General features: G+C 44.3%; 1 protein-coding gene across 1 annotated transcript in view; it reads left to right on the forward strand.

The window, feature by feature from the left end:
- The window catches only part of TULP3 (TUB like protein 3), a 98,526-nt gene extending 79,530 nt beyond the window's left edge, over positions 1–18,996 (forward strand). The window contains exons 5-11 of the mRNA XM_080662711.1: positions 9,646–9,773; positions 10,153–10,350; positions 12,879–12,991; positions 13,866–13,971; positions 15,217–15,315; positions 15,942–16,113; positions 16,652–18,996. Of these exons, the coding sequence (XP_080518837.1) occupies positions 9,646–9,773; positions 10,153–10,350; positions 12,879–12,991; positions 13,866–13,971; positions 15,217–15,315; positions 15,942–16,113; positions 16,652–16,785 (950 nt within the window). The 3' untranslated portion in view covers positions 16,786–18,996. The remainder of the gene's footprint in view (positions 1–9,645; positions 9,774–10,152; positions 10,351–12,878; positions 12,992–13,865; positions 13,972–15,216; positions 15,316–15,941; positions 16,114–16,651) is intronic.
- The last annotated feature ends 241 nt before the right edge of the window (positions 18,997–19,237 follow it).

Consider the following 19,237-nt stretch of genomic DNA (forward strand, 5'->3'; position numbering starts at 1 on the left):
AGGAGCTGATGAGGAATTTTAAGCTGAGAAATGGTATCGACTGATTTGGGTTGTAGGAAAATTACTCAGCACCATAAAGAATGAAGTGGAGGTGGGGCACGTCTGGAAAGCAGGAAAACTACTTAGGAGATGGCTTGGCTGATGGTCTGTCATAGTTATAATGTGGCATATGCCAGAGTAAAAATAAGGGAGAGGTAGAGTTACACTGCCAGGGCAATTAAAAAGGGACAAGAGAGGCATCAAAACAAGGTGATGCTTAAGCAGAACTCTGAAGGATGCATGTCCTCCTGTGCACTAGTGTCACCTGTGCAAGCAGCTAGAGACCTATACTTTGAATGTCTTTGGTATGTCAGGCATTTGACATATAGTACCTCAATTAATTTAATAATTTGTAACAGTACTTTGAGAGATTATATATATTAGTCTCCCCATGTTACATGTAAGAAACTTTTTCTCAGAGAGAGACTAAATAATTTGGCCTAGATCACACTGACAGTTTAGGTGACAAATTTGGGTAGAAGCAATAACATGTACAAAGGCATCAACTATAAAAACATGATATATGTTTGTGCAAACTGGGACAGATGACTGGAGTGTGGGGTGTGGCAAAGGCAGTGTAGTGAAATGGATTAGAGCATAGCTCTGCCACATCTGGATGGAAAAGGGGAAAAACACCTTATCTTTCTCTGCCTCAGTTTCCCTGTCTGTAATATGAATGTGATCGTGATGCTTACCTATGACTTTATTACCACTATATTTTACAAAAGAAAGAGCAAAGAGAACTTTTCAGTTTAACCAAAAGCTAAATTACTTACCCCAAATCATCTAGCTGCAGAGTGGTAAACCTAGACTTTCTGATCCTTAATCTAGTTCTTTCTCCCTTACTGTCTAATTCTTTCTCCTTTACTGCCCTAAGTGACTACTACTGCATTCTTTCCCATAATCTGCTTTTCAGTGCCAGTTACATCATTGCCTTTTCATGTCTCAACAGTTTGCATCTTGCCATAAAACCCATTAAGTAATTTCTTGATTAGGATCTAAGAAGAGTCACTTTGGCAGATTATGTCCCTTAAGTGTATCCAATTCACTTGTTTTACAAGTTTGGGAAAAATCTTTGGTCTCTATCTTAAGACATATCTACACTAATAAAAGAGAAACATGCAAATTAACCATCACTCTGCTACACCCACAGCCAATCAGGAGCGAGCATACAAATTAGCCCAACCAAGATGGCGGCAGCCATGGAGCTGGAGTGAGCAGGAGGCTTGGGTTGCCCCGGCAATGGAGGAAGCCAAGCTTCCCACCCGCCCTGGCCTCCGCTCAAGGCTACAAAGTTTCAATTGTAGAAGATAAATAAATCCCAGATACCTGCTTCCAGCCATCCCTGGCCTCCACTCAAGGAGGCGCTAAAAAAAAAGAAAGAAAGAAAGGAGGGGCTAGGAGCCTGGATCGCTGGGGGGTGTGGCCAGCCTGAAAACAGCCCTCAGCTTCTCACCTAGGCTGGCCACACTCCCATAGGGTGAAGGTCCCTGCTGGGGGGCTTGGCCAGCCTGCAAACAGCCATTAGCCCCTCACCCAGGCTGGCCAGGCACCCCAGTGGGGACCCCCACCCTGAAGGGGGTGTGGCTAGCCTGAAAACAGCCCTCAGTCCCTCACCCCATCAGTGGGGGTCAGTTGGAGGTGATCAGGACAGTGCGGGGGGCAGTTTTGAGTGAGCAGGCCAGCAGGGGGGCAGTTGGGGGCGAGCAGGCCAGTGGGGAGGAAAGGGGGGGAGCAGGCCAGCAGGGGGGGCAGTTGGGGTGAGCAGGCTGGCAGGGGAGGCAGTTGAGGGCGAGCACACTGGCACGGGGGGCAGTTGGGGGTGATTAGGCTGGCAGGGGGGCATTTGGGAGCGAGCAGGCCGGTGGCGGGGGGCAGTTGGGGGTGAGCAGGCCGGCAGGCAAAGTGGTTAGGGGCAATCAGGCAGGCAGGCAGGTGAGTGGTTAGGAGCCAGCAGTCCGGGATTGCGAGAGGGATGTCCTACTGCTGGTTTAGGCCTGATCCCTGTAAACCAGCAGTAGGACATCCTTCAAGGGGTCCCAGATTGGAGAGGGTGCAGGCCGGGCTGAGAAACACCCCCCCCCCATGCACGAATTTTGTGCACTGGGCCTCTAGTCTATATATATAAAAGGCTAATATGCAGTGTCCCCTTGGGAGTTTGACTGGGAGAACGGGAGTTTGAGCGCTCGCTATGATGTGCACTGACCACCAGGGGGTGGCGTGGAATATGGTGGGTGACCAGTGGCGGCAGCGGGGTGCTGAGGGAGCGAGGGAAGGAAGAGGCGGGGAGGTGGGGAACCTGATTGGCTCTGATTGCAGGCCAGGCCTAAGGACCCTACCCATGCATGAATTTCATGCACAGGGCCTCCAGTATTCATATAAACTGAGTTCTTGGTATAAAAATGGCATTTCAAAACATGGTACTAAGTGAAGCTATCCATAGGATAGTGAGATCCCAAGAGTTTTATACCCTTTGCTATGAAAAAAGGTAGAAAACAAAAGAAAAAATGTTCTTCACAAACCAAAGAATCTATATATATAAAAAGCCAGTGTCCGTGATGACCAAACGACCGGTCAGCATGAGGTGCATTGAGCACCTCTCGGTCTCTCCCTCTGGCCCGCGAGCAGCGGTTCACGGTGGCAGGGTGGAGCGCAGTGGCTCTTGCAGTGTGGCGGAGCCCGTGCCAGGCAGAGGCAGGAGAGGTGTGTCCTGCACCCCGCCAGGTTCTCAGACCCCGTGCGCCAGTGTTGAGGCCACGGATGCCAGCTCTTTGTTATCTGCCACAACTCCGTGGCCCTGGTGCTGCCCGGGCAGAATTTTTGTACGCCTCACCTATCAGGCCTGGGGCCAGTTTCTTCGCCTACTTTTGCCACCCACTACCCGCCTGCCGCTCAGACACCCGAGCCAGGGACTTGCTGCAGGGCAGGCCCAGATGCTCCTTCCTGCCCCCAAGGGTCCCGCGGCCTCCGCAGAGCCTGAGCCCATGACCTGTCCCTGGGAGGGTGGGTCTGGGCTAGGGATCCACAGCCCCTCCCCCGCAACATCCCACCCAGCAGTGGGGAATGGGCAGCCTCCCTCCTTTCCAGGCCCCATCCCAGCGCAGAGGCTGGGTGTCCCCGCCCCCAACACCCTCCAAAAGCTGGGGAAAGAAGTGCCCCTCTGCCCAGCCAGGACTTGAGCCTGAGGCTCCCTACCCTGGTGAGCCCGCATCCGGCCTCACCAGTGGCTCCTGCTCCCCTCAACACTGGCCCAGGAGGAGAGGAAAGGAGGAGGGAAGCTGCTGGTGCGAGTCCGCTGGGTTCATCTGGCCTGTCTGAAAGCTCTCCTTCCCCCTGTGCCTTCCTGCCTGAACTCTGCCGCCGGGACCCCGCCCTTGATGTGCGTTTGTCCAGGTTGCCGCCATCGTGGGAAGGTTGATGCCCGGCTGACTGCCAAGACCTCAGGCAATAGACGTACCCCGGACGCCATGACAAAGAGGTCATGGAGGGTCAGGACACCGCCTCTTGTTGAAGCAGGTGCTGTGGGAGTAAAGGGACCAAAAAAAATGGTTATGTCCAACAGCCATCTAACTCCACAGGTGGTGTGAAAATTAGTCATTGTTAGAGCCGAATTGAGTACTGGTGTGCCCCATTTTAAGCAGACCCCACAAATAGACTTACCATGTTGATAATTCACTTTACTACAGAAAGAATGCACAAAGATTATTGAAATAAACAAAATATTTTGCACCTCATAGTATGAAATGTTTAAACATCATTAAAAATAATCTCTATGAGTAAAGGGAGTTGATATTAGCAAAATCTAATATACCTAATTCAAAATGTCATTCAGAAATGCATCTACTATGTAAAATCAAATATGGGATCTAGAGTTTGGAAAAAGTAACTTTACTCCGCTCTACCTTCCCATCCCCTCAGCCTTATGCTTTGCACAAAAGTCTCAATAAAGAGATGGAGCAGAAGGAAAAGTAATGCCTCATGGCACTGAAATTTATCTGTTTCTTCAACAAATATTTATAAAAGTTGTATTAACTTTGTGCCTGTATTATAGAAACACAATACAGCTCTGTCCCTATCTTCAAAGGGCTTAGTCTCTGTGAGTTCCTGGTAAGATAAACCCGTAAACAGCCAAAGAAGGAGCAGGTTCCAATACAATTCTTACTATAAAAATTACTGAATAAAAAACTGTCCTCACTCTCCCTAGAACAAGAATTAAAAGGAGCAAATAAATATAATGAATTAATCCAAACTCCTTTGGGGACCACAACCCTCAGGGACTAATAGGTTTTGTGAGGCCTAAAGTTTACTGAACCTGAAGGACTAATTTTAGGGGGGGGGGGGTTAAAATAAGGTTCAAAAATGACTTTATTTAGAATAAGAAAATAAATTACAAATAACTATAGGCTTGGGGAATCTGTCCCTTTCTCTTTTAAATCATTTCAGGCTGGTTATCCAAAATGTTACTGTTTGCAACTTGCTTGCTCTTTCCCCCAGAACAAATCCAGCCCTAACAGGGGCTCTGAAGCTTCCTTAGCTTTACCATAAAAAGAAATAATTTTCAATAACACTACTTTCTGGACAAAATCCTTTTTTTTAAAATTTTTAAATTTTATCACAGTAGTAAATACATAGTTCATAATGTATCTTTTTTTTCCCTAATAGGTGTGTAGTATAGTGGTATATCATGGTTGTTTTTATTCTATTGTTGACACTATTATAGATGTCTCCCATTTCCTCCCCTTTACCCTCCTCCACCCAGCACCCCCACCTCTGTCCATCACCACACCTTTGTCTATGTCCATCACCCTCACCTCTGACCTCTCTCAGTCCCTCCTTCCTATATAATAAAATGCTAATATGCAAATTGACCAAACTGTGGAACAGCCAGTCGCTATGACACACACTGACTACCAGGGGACAGACGCTTAATGCAGGAGCTGCTCCCTGGTGGTCAGTGCGCTCCCACAGGGGGCGTGCCACTTAGCCAGAAGCCCTGAGTTGGGCTCACGGCTGGCGAGCGCAGCAACAGTGGCGGGAGCCTCTACCGCCTCCGCAGCAGTGCTAAGGATGTCTGACTTGCCGGCTTAGGCCCTCTCTCCGTGGGCAGTCAGATATCCCCCAAGGGCTCCCAGACTGCGAGAGGGCACAGACCAGGCTGAGGGACTGCTGTGAGTGCACGAATTTTGTGCCCTGGGCCTCCAGTTTTTTAAATAATAGCTTTATTGAGATACTAGTGGCCTGGTGCATGAAATTCATGCACGGGGCAGGGGTTCCCTCAGTCCAGCCTGCACCCTCTCCAACTCTCCAATCGGGGACCCCTTGGGGGATGTCCAACTGCCAGTTTTGGCCTGATCCCTGTGGGATCCCTGCAGGATCGGGCCTACCCCGACAGTCGGACATCCCTCTTGCAATTTGGGACTGCTGGCTCCTAACCACTCACCTGCCTGCCTGCCTGCCTGATCGCCCCTAACCCCTCTGTCTGTCTGCCTGATCACCCCTAACTGCTCTCCCCTGCCAGCCTGATCTCTCCCCTAACTGCTCTCCCCTTCTGGCCTGATCGCCCCTAACTGCCCTCCCCTGCCATCCTGATCTCGCCCCCAACTGCCCTCCCCTGCAGGCCTGATCTCGCCCCCAACGGCCCTCCCCTGCCGGCCTGATCTCACCCCCAACGGCCCTCCCCTGCCGGCCTGGTTGCCCCCAACTGCCCCTCCCCTGCCAGCCTGATTTCACCCCCAACTGGCCTCCCCTGCTGGCCTGAATGCCCCTGACCCCTTGCTGGCCTGATCTTGCCCCCAACTGCCCTCCCCTGCTGGCCTTATCACCCCTAACTTCCTCTGCCTCAGCCCCTACCACTATGGCTTTGTCCAGAAGGAAGTCAGACGTCTGGAAGATGGCTGGTTGACCTGGTCTAATTAGCACATTACCCTTTTATTAGTATAGATAGATTATATAGGATAGGATTGCTTAAATGGGGGGGGAGCCTTTTTCAGCAGGAGGAGGTGCTCTTGGCAGATAAAAATACATAATCCCTATATCTGGACTGATAGCCAGCCATATGCACTATACTGCCAAACCGGTCATTAAAAATTTGAACTGCTTTCTTACGCCTTACACCAAACAGCTGTTGCCCTTAAAACCCCTCCTCAGCCCCCACCTTAGGTTCTGCCTTCACAGTTCACCCAGATTAGGTTCTGATTGGTCGCTTTCTATGCTAGTCAGCGTCAAAAGCTCCACCTCCTAGGCAGCCGTTGGCTCCTTGCAGTTCACCCAGATTTGGTTCTGATTGGTCGGTTTCTATGCCAGTCAGTGTCTCCAGGCCTATCTCTGGGCCTAATCAGAGAGGTGGGGCTGATCAGCAGCCCCTGCAGCTGCTGGCAAGGCCCAGAGAGAAAGAGAGGCAAGGGCTGATCAACAGCTGCCACGGAAGCTGCAGATCAGACCCTGCTTCTCTCTCCAGGCCTCTCTCCAGGCCTGATCTGCAGCCCCCTCAGCAGTCATTGCTGGGTCACCGCACCTGCAGTGGCGGCAATCAGTGCTGGGTCCCCACGGCAACCCAGCACTGACTGCCAAGGGGGCTGCGGATCAGACCCTGCTTCTCTCTCTGGGCCTCTCTCCAGGCCTGATCCGCAGCCCCCTCGGCAGTCAATGCTGGGTTGCTGCATCTGCTGCAGTCAGTTCTGGGTCACTGTGGCGACCCAGCACTGACTGCAGGACTGACTTCCAGTGTTTGGTCATCCATTCGGTTGTTTTGGATGTTACAGACCCTGGCTCTTTATATATATATAGATAGATAATTCACATACCATACAATTTACTCATTTAAAGTGACCAATTCATTGGTTTTTAGTATATTCCCAGAGGTTTGCAACCATCATCACAATTTTAGAACATTTTCATGACCCCCAAAACAAACTTCATACCTGTTACCAATTGTAGGTGTTTCTCTCTTTTCCATGTCCAGCGCAGAAAGAGAGCAGGTCCATTTCCTGAGTAGAGGAGCTGGGGATTGAGAAATAAAAGAAAGAAAGAGACCAGACACGAAGATAGAAGGAAAAAGCTGGGAGCTGGGTGGAATCGCTGCCAGCTCTGATGGAGAGGCAGGGACCTAGAGCCCACGCAGCAAGTTTATTTTATACCCCCAAATACCAGGGGGTTTCACCAGAACTTAGGATCAAAGGAGCTTATTTGCATTCTTGAGTAGGCCCGAGCATTCCTGATGCTTGACTGGATTTACATATCAAAGCCCGCTCCCAGGCACCTGGACAAAGGTAAGAAGTTAGTACTGATAACACGTCAGCCTTTTTGGAGAAGCATGTTCCCAGGGCGTGGCTCTGCCTGTCGCCCTGAGTTCAGCTTACAATAATTAAAGAAATGCCCATGTGCCTTCCCAGGGGGCCCTCTACAACGAATCACTCCCCATTTCTCTCTAACCCCAAGCAACTACCAATCTATTTTCCTTCTATCTCTGGATTTGCCTATTCCTGACATTTCATATAAATAAAATCATACACTCTGTGGTCCTTTATGACTGGCTTCTTTCACTTAGCGGAGTGTTTTCGTGTTCATTGTGTTGTAGCAGGTATCAGTACTTCATTCCACTTTATTGTTGAATGACATTACATTGTATGGATATGCCATATTTTGTTTATCTCTTCATCAGTTGATGGACAGTTGGGTTGTTTCCCACTTCTGACTATTATGAATAATGTTGCCATGAACATTCATGTATAAGTATTTGTGTGAAAATATGTTTTCACTTGAGATGAATCTTCCGATTGGCCTTTATCTTATCTTTGCATGTCCTTGAGAAAAGCTAACACCAATTTATTTGTTAACTGTGTAAAAGTAGATCATATTTGTTCCCACTCTGAATGTGGGTAGGAAATGGTTTGTAGGAAAAAAACCACACTGCTCGTTGTTAAATCTACTTATAAATTAATGATTTGGGGGCTATTTTAACTATTACATGATGGATAACTTCACCCTATAGACTAATCAAAAAAGGAAATTTAGTTTAGGTCTTAGCTTTGCCTCTTTTTCTTGGGCAAATGACTCTCCGTGAGCCTCATACTTTTATATGTGAACTAGAGGCTGAATGCATCAAATTCGTGCAAGAGTAGGCCTTCCTTCTCCTGGCTGCCGGCACTGGCTTCCCTCTGGCACCTAGGACCCAGACTTCCCTCTAGCTGCCGGCAGGCACTCAGGACCTGGGCTTCCCTCGCGGCCCGGCTTCGTCCAGAAGGTTGTCCGGAAGGCCATCCAGAGGATGTCTGGTCTAATTAGCATATTGTGCTTTTATTATTATAGATGTGAATACCCTACTTCTTATATAACATACATCACACTTTATGTTTGTGTTCCTCTCCTGGTATGTTCCATAAACAAATAAAAAACAAAACAAAAAATAAAACTACCAGTATCTCCTCCTCAAACTTATAAATATGAGGATAAAATAAAAGCATCGTTTTTTAAAAATTAAATTTGTTGGGGGTGACATTGATTAATAAAACATAGTTTGTTTTTTTTTATATATTTTATTGATTTTTTACAGAGAGGAAGGAAGAGGGATAGAGAGTTAGAAACATCGATGAGAGAGAAACATCGATCAGCTGCCTCTTGCACACCTCCTACTGGGGATGTGCCCGCAACCAAGTTACGTGCCCTTGACCGGAATCGAACCTGGGACCTTTCAGTCCGCAGGCTGACGCTCTATCCACTGAGCCACACTGGTTTTGGCAATAAATAAAACATAGTTTTTAATAAAATAGTTTTAAATTTTCTGTAAGAAGTGCTTCATGAATTCAAAGTAATAGTATTTCAGACATTCTCAACTTGAATTAATTAGACTAGAAATGAACAAAATATAGGGGGGGAAGTGACTGATACAGAGAACAATGGATCATTAAATTTTTTTATTTTGGTAAAATATACATTTTAACCATTTTGTGGTAGTTCTGTGGCATTAAGTACATTCACAATGTTGTGCAATTATCATCACTACCCATCTCCAGAACTTTTTCAATATCCCAAAATAAAAAACTGTATCTATTAAATAATAACTCCCCATTCTCCTCTCTCCTCAGCTCCTGCTAACCACCATTCTACTTTCTGTCTCTATGAATTTGACTATTCTAGGTGCTTCATGTAAGTGCAATCAATAGCAGTATTTGTCCTTTTGTGTCTGGCTTATTTCACTAAGCAGAATGTCTTCATGATTCATTCAGGTTATGGCATGTATCAGAATTTCATTCCTTTTTATGGCTAATAGCCCATTGTATATATGTACCACAATTTGTTTATCTTTCATCAGTTGATGGGAATTTGGGTTGTTTCCACCTTTTGAATATAGTGAATAATGCTGCTGTGAACATTAGTGCACAAGTATCTGAGTCTCTGCTTTCAGTTCTTTTGTGTATATACTCAGAAGTGGAATTGCTGGGTATATGGTAACTCTATATTTAAATTTTTTAGGAACCACCATAATGATTTCCACACAATTTTACTTGCCACCAGCAATGCACAAGGGTTCCAGAACTTTTTCATCATCCCAAAATAAAACTCTGATTTTTAAAATGACTTTTGTTGACAGTTCTTCTTTTTTGCTAGGTATCTCAGGTAGTTTGAACTTTGATGAGGAGACTGATGGGGAGGAAGAAGAAGGAAAAAAATTATCTCATTCACCATGTTCAGAGGCAGAGAGACCCAGTTCTGCATCCAGCCAGAAATCAACCACGGTATGTAGATCTGAAACTTCTTCCTTTGGAGCGAATTTAACTATTTCCCAAATATACATTCAGTATTTAAATACCATTACTGATTGAGGGTTCCTTCAAAAGATTTAAGCTCTAATTTAGACATAAAGTTCATGACCTCTAATTTCATGTCTCAAGCCAGCTATTGTGACACTATATCCCATTTTCATACTTAGCTCCTTCATCACTCTCAGTATTCATATACTTACTTAATTCCTCAGAGTTTTCTATTATTTTGTCAGAAGACTGAAGACATAGGGGTATAAATCAATAAGCTATTTTATCCATTAAGTACTTCTCAAAGAAAGTATGAGGTTTTTCTGACTCTACCTCCTTTGCTCATGTATGGCTATTCTCTCAGGATACAGGAGCTTCAGGTACTTCAGCCCAACAAACTGATAACCAGCTGGGAGAAGTAAAGAATTTAGAGGACTTTGCTTATAGTTCTGCTCCTCGAGGTGTCACAGTAAAGTGTCGAATAACCAGGGATAAAAAAGGAATGGATCGGGGTCTCTTCCCCACTTACTATATGCACTTGGAAAAGGATGAAAATCGGAAGGTATGAGAATTGATTCTTTAAAAATATATATATTGCTATTGATTTCAGAGAGGAAGGGAGAGGGAGAAAGAGCTAGAAACATCAATGATGAGAGAGAATCACGGATCAGCTGCTCCCTCCATGCCCTCTACTGGGAATCAAGCCCGCAACCCAGGCATGTGCGCTGACCAGGAATTGAACCATGACCCCCTGGTTTACAGGTCTACACTCAATTGCTGTGCCACAATGGCTGGGCTTGATTCTTTTTTTTTTTAAATTATTGATTTTAGAGAGAGGAAGAGAGAGAAACATCAATTTGTTGTTCTACTTATGCATTCATTGGTTGATTCTTTTTTTTTTATTGATTTCAGAGAGAGTACAGGAGAGGGAGATCTAAACATCAATGATGAGAGAGAATCACTGATCAGCTGCTTGATGCATGCCCCCTACTGGGGATTCAGCCTGAAACCTGTGCCCTGACCAGGAATCAAACCCATGACCCTTTGGTGCACAGGACAACGCTCTAACCATAGAGCAACACTGGCCAGGGCAAAAGAGCAAGTTTTAGGGAATAGAAGGAATTAGAAATATAGAGGAATATACAAGTGAAAAATATTGTTTCTCACCCTAGAAATTCTAACTTACTTTGTACCTATGTTTGAGACAGTTTATACTTGCTAATGAACAATGTATTTTGTATTAATACCAGGTCTAAGTGGATGATTTTTTAGGGTCCTAGAAATTAGATGGTGATAGTAAATATCATGGTTATTATTACCACTATTTATCGAATGTTTATGATGTGCCAGGCATGTCCTAAATGCTTTATATAAATTATCACCTACAATTCTTATGACAGCCTGGCAAGATAGGATGTATATCCCTGCTTTATGGACAAAGTAACTGGGGTTTAAGAGCCAGATTCAAATCCATATGTTTGATTCCAGAGTCTCCCGTTAACTACTCCAACTCTTCTGCTTCCCTGTTATTGTCAAAGTCCAGTAGGGTTTTAGCAAGGAAGCATAAATATGAGAGTATTCATCTGAAAAAATTTTTAAAATATATTTTTATTTATTTCAGAGAGGAAGGAAGGAGAGAGAGATAGAAACATCAATGATGAGAGAGAATCATTGATCAGCTGCCTCCTGCATGCCCCACAGTGGGGATCGAGCCCACAACTCAGGCTATATGCCCCAACCGGCAATCAAACTGTGACCTCCTGGTTCATAGGTTGATGCTCACTGGCTAGGCTAAAATCACAAAATTTTTAAAAATACAAAGAAAAACCCCCAATAAAATACAAAAAGGAATATTAGGACTTCAGTGGCAGTAAAGAATGGGAAGGTTAGGTATTCAGGATCGTCTCCCATAAAGTTGGAAAGACTCTTATTCATGGAATTGGATGAAGCTTTTTTAAAAAGTCACTAGATGTTTTTAGGGATAAAGTTTTATAGAGAACTAAGCTAGTGAATTTAGAAAAGTTACATAGTGGGGACACACTGATAGTGAATTCTGAGAAGCATTATGAGGGAAAAGGGATCAAGACCCACAGATTGATCTTCTCTGAGAAAATGCCAAGTGGTGATGACACTGGTGCTGAGGTAGGATGAGACTCTGGGGGTTGTGGTGGGAGGCGCAAGTGTCTTCTGTCTATGGTGGGGATTGAGGCCACGGAGTTTGTGAGGCAAGGCCAAGGCCAAGGCCAAGGGGTGATGCCCCTCACTAAGCTCAGTCGCCTGGTCAAAGACACAGTTAAATCCCTGGAGAAGATCTCTCTCTTCTGCCTACCAATCAAGGAATCTGAGATGGTTAATTTTTTTTCGTAGGGGCATTCTTCAAGTATGAGGGTTTTTTGTTTTTGTTTTTGTTTTTTTTTTTAAATATATTTTATTGATTTTTTTACAGAGAGGAAAGGAGAGGGATAGAGAGTTAGAAACATCGATGAGAGAGAAACATTGATCAGCTGCCTCCTGCACACTTCCTACTGGAGATGTGCCCGCAACCAAGGTACATGCCCTTGACCGGAATCGAACCTAGGACCTTTCAGTCCGCAGGCTGACGCTCTATCCACTGAGCCAAACTGGTTAGGGCTCAAGTATGAGGTTTTTAAAGATTATGTCCTTGTAAAAGCAGACTCGTGCTGGCCAGCAGACCAGGTTCAAGGCATTTGTCACCATTGGTAATGACAACGGACATGTTGGTCAGGGTGTTACATGCCACAGGGAAGTAGCTACTGCCATCCGTGGGGCCGTCATGCTGACCTACTTCTCCGTAGTCCTTGTGTGGCCAGGTGACTGAGGGAACAAGGTCAGCAAGCCCCACACTGTCCCTTGTAGAGTGGCTGGCCAATGTTGCTCTGTGCTGGTGGCCTTGTCCCCACCGCCAGGGGCATTGGCATTGTCTCAGGCCTAGGCCAAAGAAGCTGCTGCTGATGGACGGCATCGATGACGGCTGCACCTTGGGCAGAGGCTGCAAAGTGAGAAGGTAGAACAAACCATAGCAATTCTCTTGACTTCATTTTTAACTGACCTTTTTTTCTCTTTTTCCAGATATTTCTTCTTGCTGGTAGAAAACGGAAAAAGAGCAAAACATCCAACTACCTTATCTCCACTGATCCAACAGATTTATCTCGTGAAGGGGAAGGTTATGTTGGCAAACTCAGGTGAAAGCATCCTTGTATCACTATCCTATTCTTTCTGATACTTTTATTCTTATTGTAAAAAATAATATAAATGGAGCCACTTTAAAATGGACTCAGACAATGGATACAGACACTGAGGTGGTGGGGGCTTGCCCGGGGTGGGAATGACTGGGTGGTGGTGGGGGGGAGATGGTGTCAACTGGGGAAAAAGGAGACATATGTAAAACTGTAGACAATAAAAAAAAAAAAAAAGAGAGAGCTGCCACCCCAGAGGAGTTGACTTGCATGTCTTATGCCTCAAACCTTTGAAATGTTAAAACAGGGCAAAATAACCTCTGGACTGGGCCTAAAACGATATTGTGCCAAGATAACAAGAAAGCAGATAGTATGACTACCAGACTGATGGCTACTTGACTAAGAATTAGAAACACTGTTTAGAATTAGTGTCACTATGCTAGCTCATCTGCACCAATAGCAGTGCCTCCCCCATAGTGATGTAATTGTTCCCCTTGCCTTTCTCATAAAGACCCCTTGTCTTTGTCTCCTAATGGCAGCACCAACAGTGCTTCCCAAATAGCTATTCTTTTTTTTTTAATCTCAAATAAATACTTGTTGCCTCTCGCTTCAGCCTTTTATTTTTGGGTTAACACTGTAGTTTCAGAACAATCTATATCTTTTTTACAATGAGCATGTATTAATGTTGTAATCTAAAGAAAAATAAGTTAAAAGAAAATCTAAGTCCTTTCGTTGTTTTAATGAGAGATCTTTGAAAAGTGATGAGGAACATTTAGATATTTGGAGAACAGGCAGTTACTCTGTTACACACCTCTCCTAGATTGTGTTTGTGGAAGAGAAAAAATATAGATCATTATGAGATTATTTCTTTTGATTCTAGATCCAACCTCATGGGGACCAAGTTTACAGTTTATGACCATGGTGTCAGCCCAGCCAAGGCCGGAGAAAAGGCCCATACCCGGCAGGAGCTGGCAGCCATCTGTTATGTAAGTGCTATCCTCGGAATGTACTCTTTTCCTTAATTTCCTGATGTCCTGCTGGACCTACACTAAACTTAACCTACACTGAACTCATAATCCTCTCTCCCAAGCTTGTTTCTATTTCTGTGATTCCCTTTTCTGTTACTGGAATCATTTTCTCTATTCAAGTTTTATTTATGAATTGCCAAGTTCATTTATTCTTTTACTGTGTTAATATGTTTTGCCTTCTCTTTTCCTAATGCCATTGGATTACCACAGACCTTTATGACATCTTAATCCATTGGCCAGAGGCTACAATAATTACAAATTCATCTCTTTGCTTTTAGTCTTTTCTATCTATTTTATTCTATACTGCTGCCAGACAAATCTTCCTAAAACAGAACTCCAGTTGATCCTGCTGTTCTCCTGTTTCAAATCTTGTATGACTTCCCATTGTGTACAGAATAAAGCCCTAACACTTTAGCCTTTCCTTTCAGACTGTCCTAGTGGCACTCTCCCTCCTGTTGCCATCATTCTGTCCACACAACTCTCCTGTTTTATCCACCATATGATCTTCCCTCTCCTGAGAGCCTTTCCTTTTCCCTTCCTTGCCTTTACCATATCAACTGATGTCACCAGAGAAGTCTTTCCTGACCACTGGATGTGGTTGACATTCCTTTGTATACATCTGCATGGCACCCGGTGCTTCCTTTCAGAGCTGTTGCTTGATCCCAAAGTCTCAACATGCATGACTATGCATGACTTTTGTGTGTGTACATGTGCATATGTATATGAATATACACACAAACATATATCCACCTATTTAATGTGCTTATTTTAGTCATATAATCTGCCTGGCTTGACAGGCATTTGAGATTTTACCTCCTGATACAGGCTCCATTTAATTTACACGTAATTCTCACTGTAGATCAGATAGTGCTATACCCTCATTGGGACAAAAATATTTATCGATGACAAAATTGGACACTTTGCTCACAGTTGTCTCAAAGTTCATTTAAGATTAAAGAGTAAGAGTAAATTTTCAAGCCAATATAATCTATTTTAAATCCAAATGTTCAAATTAGGTTTAAAAAAGAGAAAAATAATTATGATCCTGGTCTTGAGTATCTGTATCTTTGTTTAAACTACAGTAATAGCAGCTTCAGTACTCTTGACATTGTCAGCATTTTGCATGCCCAAGTGAGTCTTGCGTGAAGAATGTGGTCTTGTTTTCATTTCTGTCTTATTTACCCTCATACTCCTATCTTCCAGGAGACAAATGTGTTTGGATTTAAAGGTCCTAGGAAGATGTCTGTGATCATTCCAGGGATGAATATGAACCATGAACGGATCCCATTTCGGCCACAAAATGTAAGAATATATTTAATCAGCAAAGGACTCTAAAAGACAAGAATACAATATAGAAGAGTCAGTCCAAAAATAATTGATTCTTCCAGAACCGGAGTATTGCTCATACTCTTATTTATGTAATTAGTTAATTTATTTGTACATTTTAATTGATTTTTTTTAGAGAGAGAGGAAGGGAGAGGGAGATAAACATTGATGTCAGAGAGAAATATCGATTGGTTATCCCGTAGGCACCCCAACTGGGGTCTGAACCCACAACCTGAGCATGTACCTTGACCAGGAATCGAACTAGTGACTTTTTGGTGCCAGGGATAATGCTCCAACTAACTGAGCCACAATGGCCAGGGCCCTCATACTCTTCTTTAGGAGAGCCATCATTCCAGAACCTCAGGAGAAATATATTGCAGAGCAATTGCTAGAGTGTTTGATTTGCAACCTCTTAATCTGCAAAGACAGATGCTAATCTTTAAGATTTAAAAAACCCCAGCTTAATTTTTGGCTTTCTTTGTTTCTGCTTTACTCTTCCTGAAATGGAGGAAATAGTCCCCTGTCCACCTTCTCTGTCAGAGTTGCAAGCAAATTGTTTCTTATGGTTCTCAGTACAGAGTAATGATTTTCCTTTCAAACAGGACCATGAGAGCTTGCTTTCAAAATGGCAAAACAAAACCATGGAGAACTTGATTGAGCTGCACAACAAGGCCCCAGTGTGGAATGATGACACTCAGTCCTATGTCCTGAACTTCCATGGCCGGGTCACTCAGGCATCTGTGAAGAACTTTCAGATAGTCCACGAAAATGACCGTAAGCCACAGGAAGGGCTGGTTGGGAATGGGAGGGAGGCTATTCTTACATGGTGGGGAAATGAACATTTCCTGTCACTGATAGGAACCTATATTCAGGAGAGAATTATCTAAGAAAGAAATGATTTACACCAGTGTTACAGTAAAACTTTTGAACTACTGTGTTGAGGAGGGCTGAAGAGTGTGAGAGATTTCATAGAGGAGGCTGTTTGGGAAGCAAATGCAAATGACCCTCACCCAGTAAAGGTTCCTGGCAGCTCTAGCTCATGGAGCTTGTACTGTCCCCAGCCAGCTGCTCTCGACTTTTCTCTCCTCTTTCCCTTTCATCTGGTCAGGAGGAGCCTCCTGTTCCCTGTAGTTGAGAGGAATCATAATAGAAACTTTGCTCATAGTTAGCAGATATTCTTTTAAATAAATCTTTCCATTCTTCTAAAAGTTGCCCATTTTAAAGAAACCCGCTGATTAACTGACCTGTTTTGGAGGCTTTCCCCAGTACAACCACATTATCTTCTAACATCATATTTTCTCTCTGTTTCTAGCTGACTATATTGTCATGCAGTTTGGACGTGTGGCAGACGATGTGTTCACTCTGGACTACAACTACCCACTGTGTGCACTCCAGGCCTTCGCCATTGGGCTTTCTAGCTTTGACAGTAAGCTGGCGTGTGAATGAGACAGAAGCATGTACACAGCTGGAGTTTCTCACTACAGAGCTTTCGGGAGCAGATATTGCCTCCCTGACTCTTGGCCCAGGGCATAAAAAGAGACAGTCTGTCCCTCTTGGAATAATCCCCGAATGTATGTATGTATATGTAGCTATACGTATATGTATGTACATATATACATATGTACACACACACACCTCTCTGCCTTTCACAGATCTGGTCAAGGGGTGCAGTTTAACATAGGTGAGACATTATTCAAAGTACAGGAAGGTTCTTGTCCAGAACACATTCTGACTCCTGAGATTATTGCCCCTAACAGATTCTGTGCCTCAAATGTTGGATTTCCTGTGCTTGGAAACTTGCAGCTAGAATCAGGTTCTAATAATTAGATGCTTGGGTCTCTTTTTTTGAAGACCTTTTCAGAGAAGGGACAGTTCCCTAAATTCACATTAGTGTCTAGGTCTGCAAATGTTTTCAATAAATGGCCAGATCGTCTCTCTTGTAATTACCCAGTTCTATCATTGCAAAAGCAGCCCTAGTCTGTTCATACATGAGCAAGTGTGGCCGTGTTCCAGTGAAACAGGCAGCAGCCAGATTTGGCCTGTGGGCTATAGTTTCCCAGCCTCTGCTTCCGGTGTATCTCTGTACTCGCTGGACTTGGGCATTTCCAAAATGGACTTGTCATCATGAGATTATATGAGTGGGAAATGGGTATCTCTAGGAAGCAATAGCAGATTGGATCCAAAGAGTCACTCGGCTGCATTCACTGTTACAAAGCATTACCTTGTTTTGGTGACGATGGTTCCTAGGATATCATTTACCATCAGAACTGGGAAACCCAAAGTCCGTGATAATTTTGTCCACACAGGTGGCTTAATTCTGCTATCCTACCCGACACACCCATGGGACAAGGCACTGCCAGCCACTTTACCTACCCTGAGAGAAGAGCTAATGCACAGTAGGAAATTAGCCTAGAACTGTATTGTCTTCATCACAGGGAGTGTGCTACTTGTTTCTTAAGAGTTACCTCACAGTCCCCATGATGCTTGGAGGTACTGATGTTGCAGTCCCCCTCTTCCCTTTCTTCCCTCAAGAGCAGGTTGGCTGGCACCAATCTCAGTCAGAGTGGCTATGGCCTAATTTGTGATCAGTGATGTGAGAATTTTATATAGTTGTCTTAATTTCAGTTTAGACTGAAAACAAAAACCTAAGAGGTGATTTAGTCTAATTAAGACTGAGAGTAATTTGACAGTTGCCTTCACTTTCAATCCAGGAATGCCTCCCACAGCTATATAACTATGGAGACATTAGTATAGAAGGACACACATGCCTTTAGACCATGTAAGAAGTAAGAGATCATTATGTATCAGAACTTCCATTGTCATTATCAAGGGAGGTGGCAGGCGCGGCTTGGTGAGGACTAGCCAGCTGACTGTGAGCTCTGTGGACCTTGTTGGGCAGAACTTTGGGTCTTTCTTCTTGACATAAATATTATCAGCTCCCTAAAGCCTAGTTCACTGGTACAGATCAAGCTCTTGTCACTCTTCCTCACAGATCATGAGTTTTGCTAAGTTGTTCAGGTTATTAGCACCTCCCAACAAAACATGACTCTGCTACCAGCTCACTGGTCTCAGAGTGTATCTGAATCCAATACCTTTGAGTTCTGCATTCAGTATTGCTCAGCTCCCAAGCCTTTGTGCATTTAGCTGTTTGCCAGCATGGGGCAAGGAATCGGTGGCTGTTGCGCCATTCTGGTTCCTTTCTGTGGATTTCCTTTTTGCCTTTGCTTCCTGTTGCCCTGTGCTCCACATCAAATAGCAGTGTGAAAGCAGGAGTCTGGGAGATGAAAAGGCCCTTGTCCCCCGCTGGAAAGTCCTTGCTGTGTTTTGACAAGATTGGTTTCTATCTCAGGCATGCCTGCTTCCCACCAAGTGCCTCCTTCATAGAAGTGCCCAAAGCCCTTCAGACCTCTGACACCTCCTTCCTCATGTACTGTCAAATGAGCTGCCCTCCTTGAAAACAAAGCTGTTCAGTTATCTCTGGATGCAGTAATTGACAACATCTGGAGAAGGGAGTCTCATGGCCTGACCAGATCTAACCCTGCTTCTTCCTGCTCACTCTGGCTAAGAGATTTATACCCCAGCTTTATGTACTTGCTGCTTGAATGTGTAGGTGATTGGTTTTACTTAAGTCGTATTTATACCTTTTGTATGCTATAGAAATAAAAAATAATTTATATAAAAACGAGGTGTCGCCATTCTTCTTTTCAAAGTCCCATCCGTTACATAGTTCCTTCTGTCATGTTCTGTAATAATACATTTCATCACTTGGCAATAGTGGACTAATCTTCAAGGAAGCATAACTATAAGCTCTCATAGAGTCGGGCCAGTTTTATATACTTTAAAAAATATGTATGTTTTTAGAAATTTTAAAGGGAGAGGAAGGGCCCAGCCAGCATGG

The sequence above is a fragment of the Plecotus auritus genome, assembly GCF_963455305.1.
Source record: "Plecotus auritus genome assembly, chromosome: 3".
Classification (NCBI taxonomy): Eukaryota; Metazoa; Chordata; class Mammalia; order Chiroptera; family Vespertilionidae; genus Plecotus; species Plecotus auritus.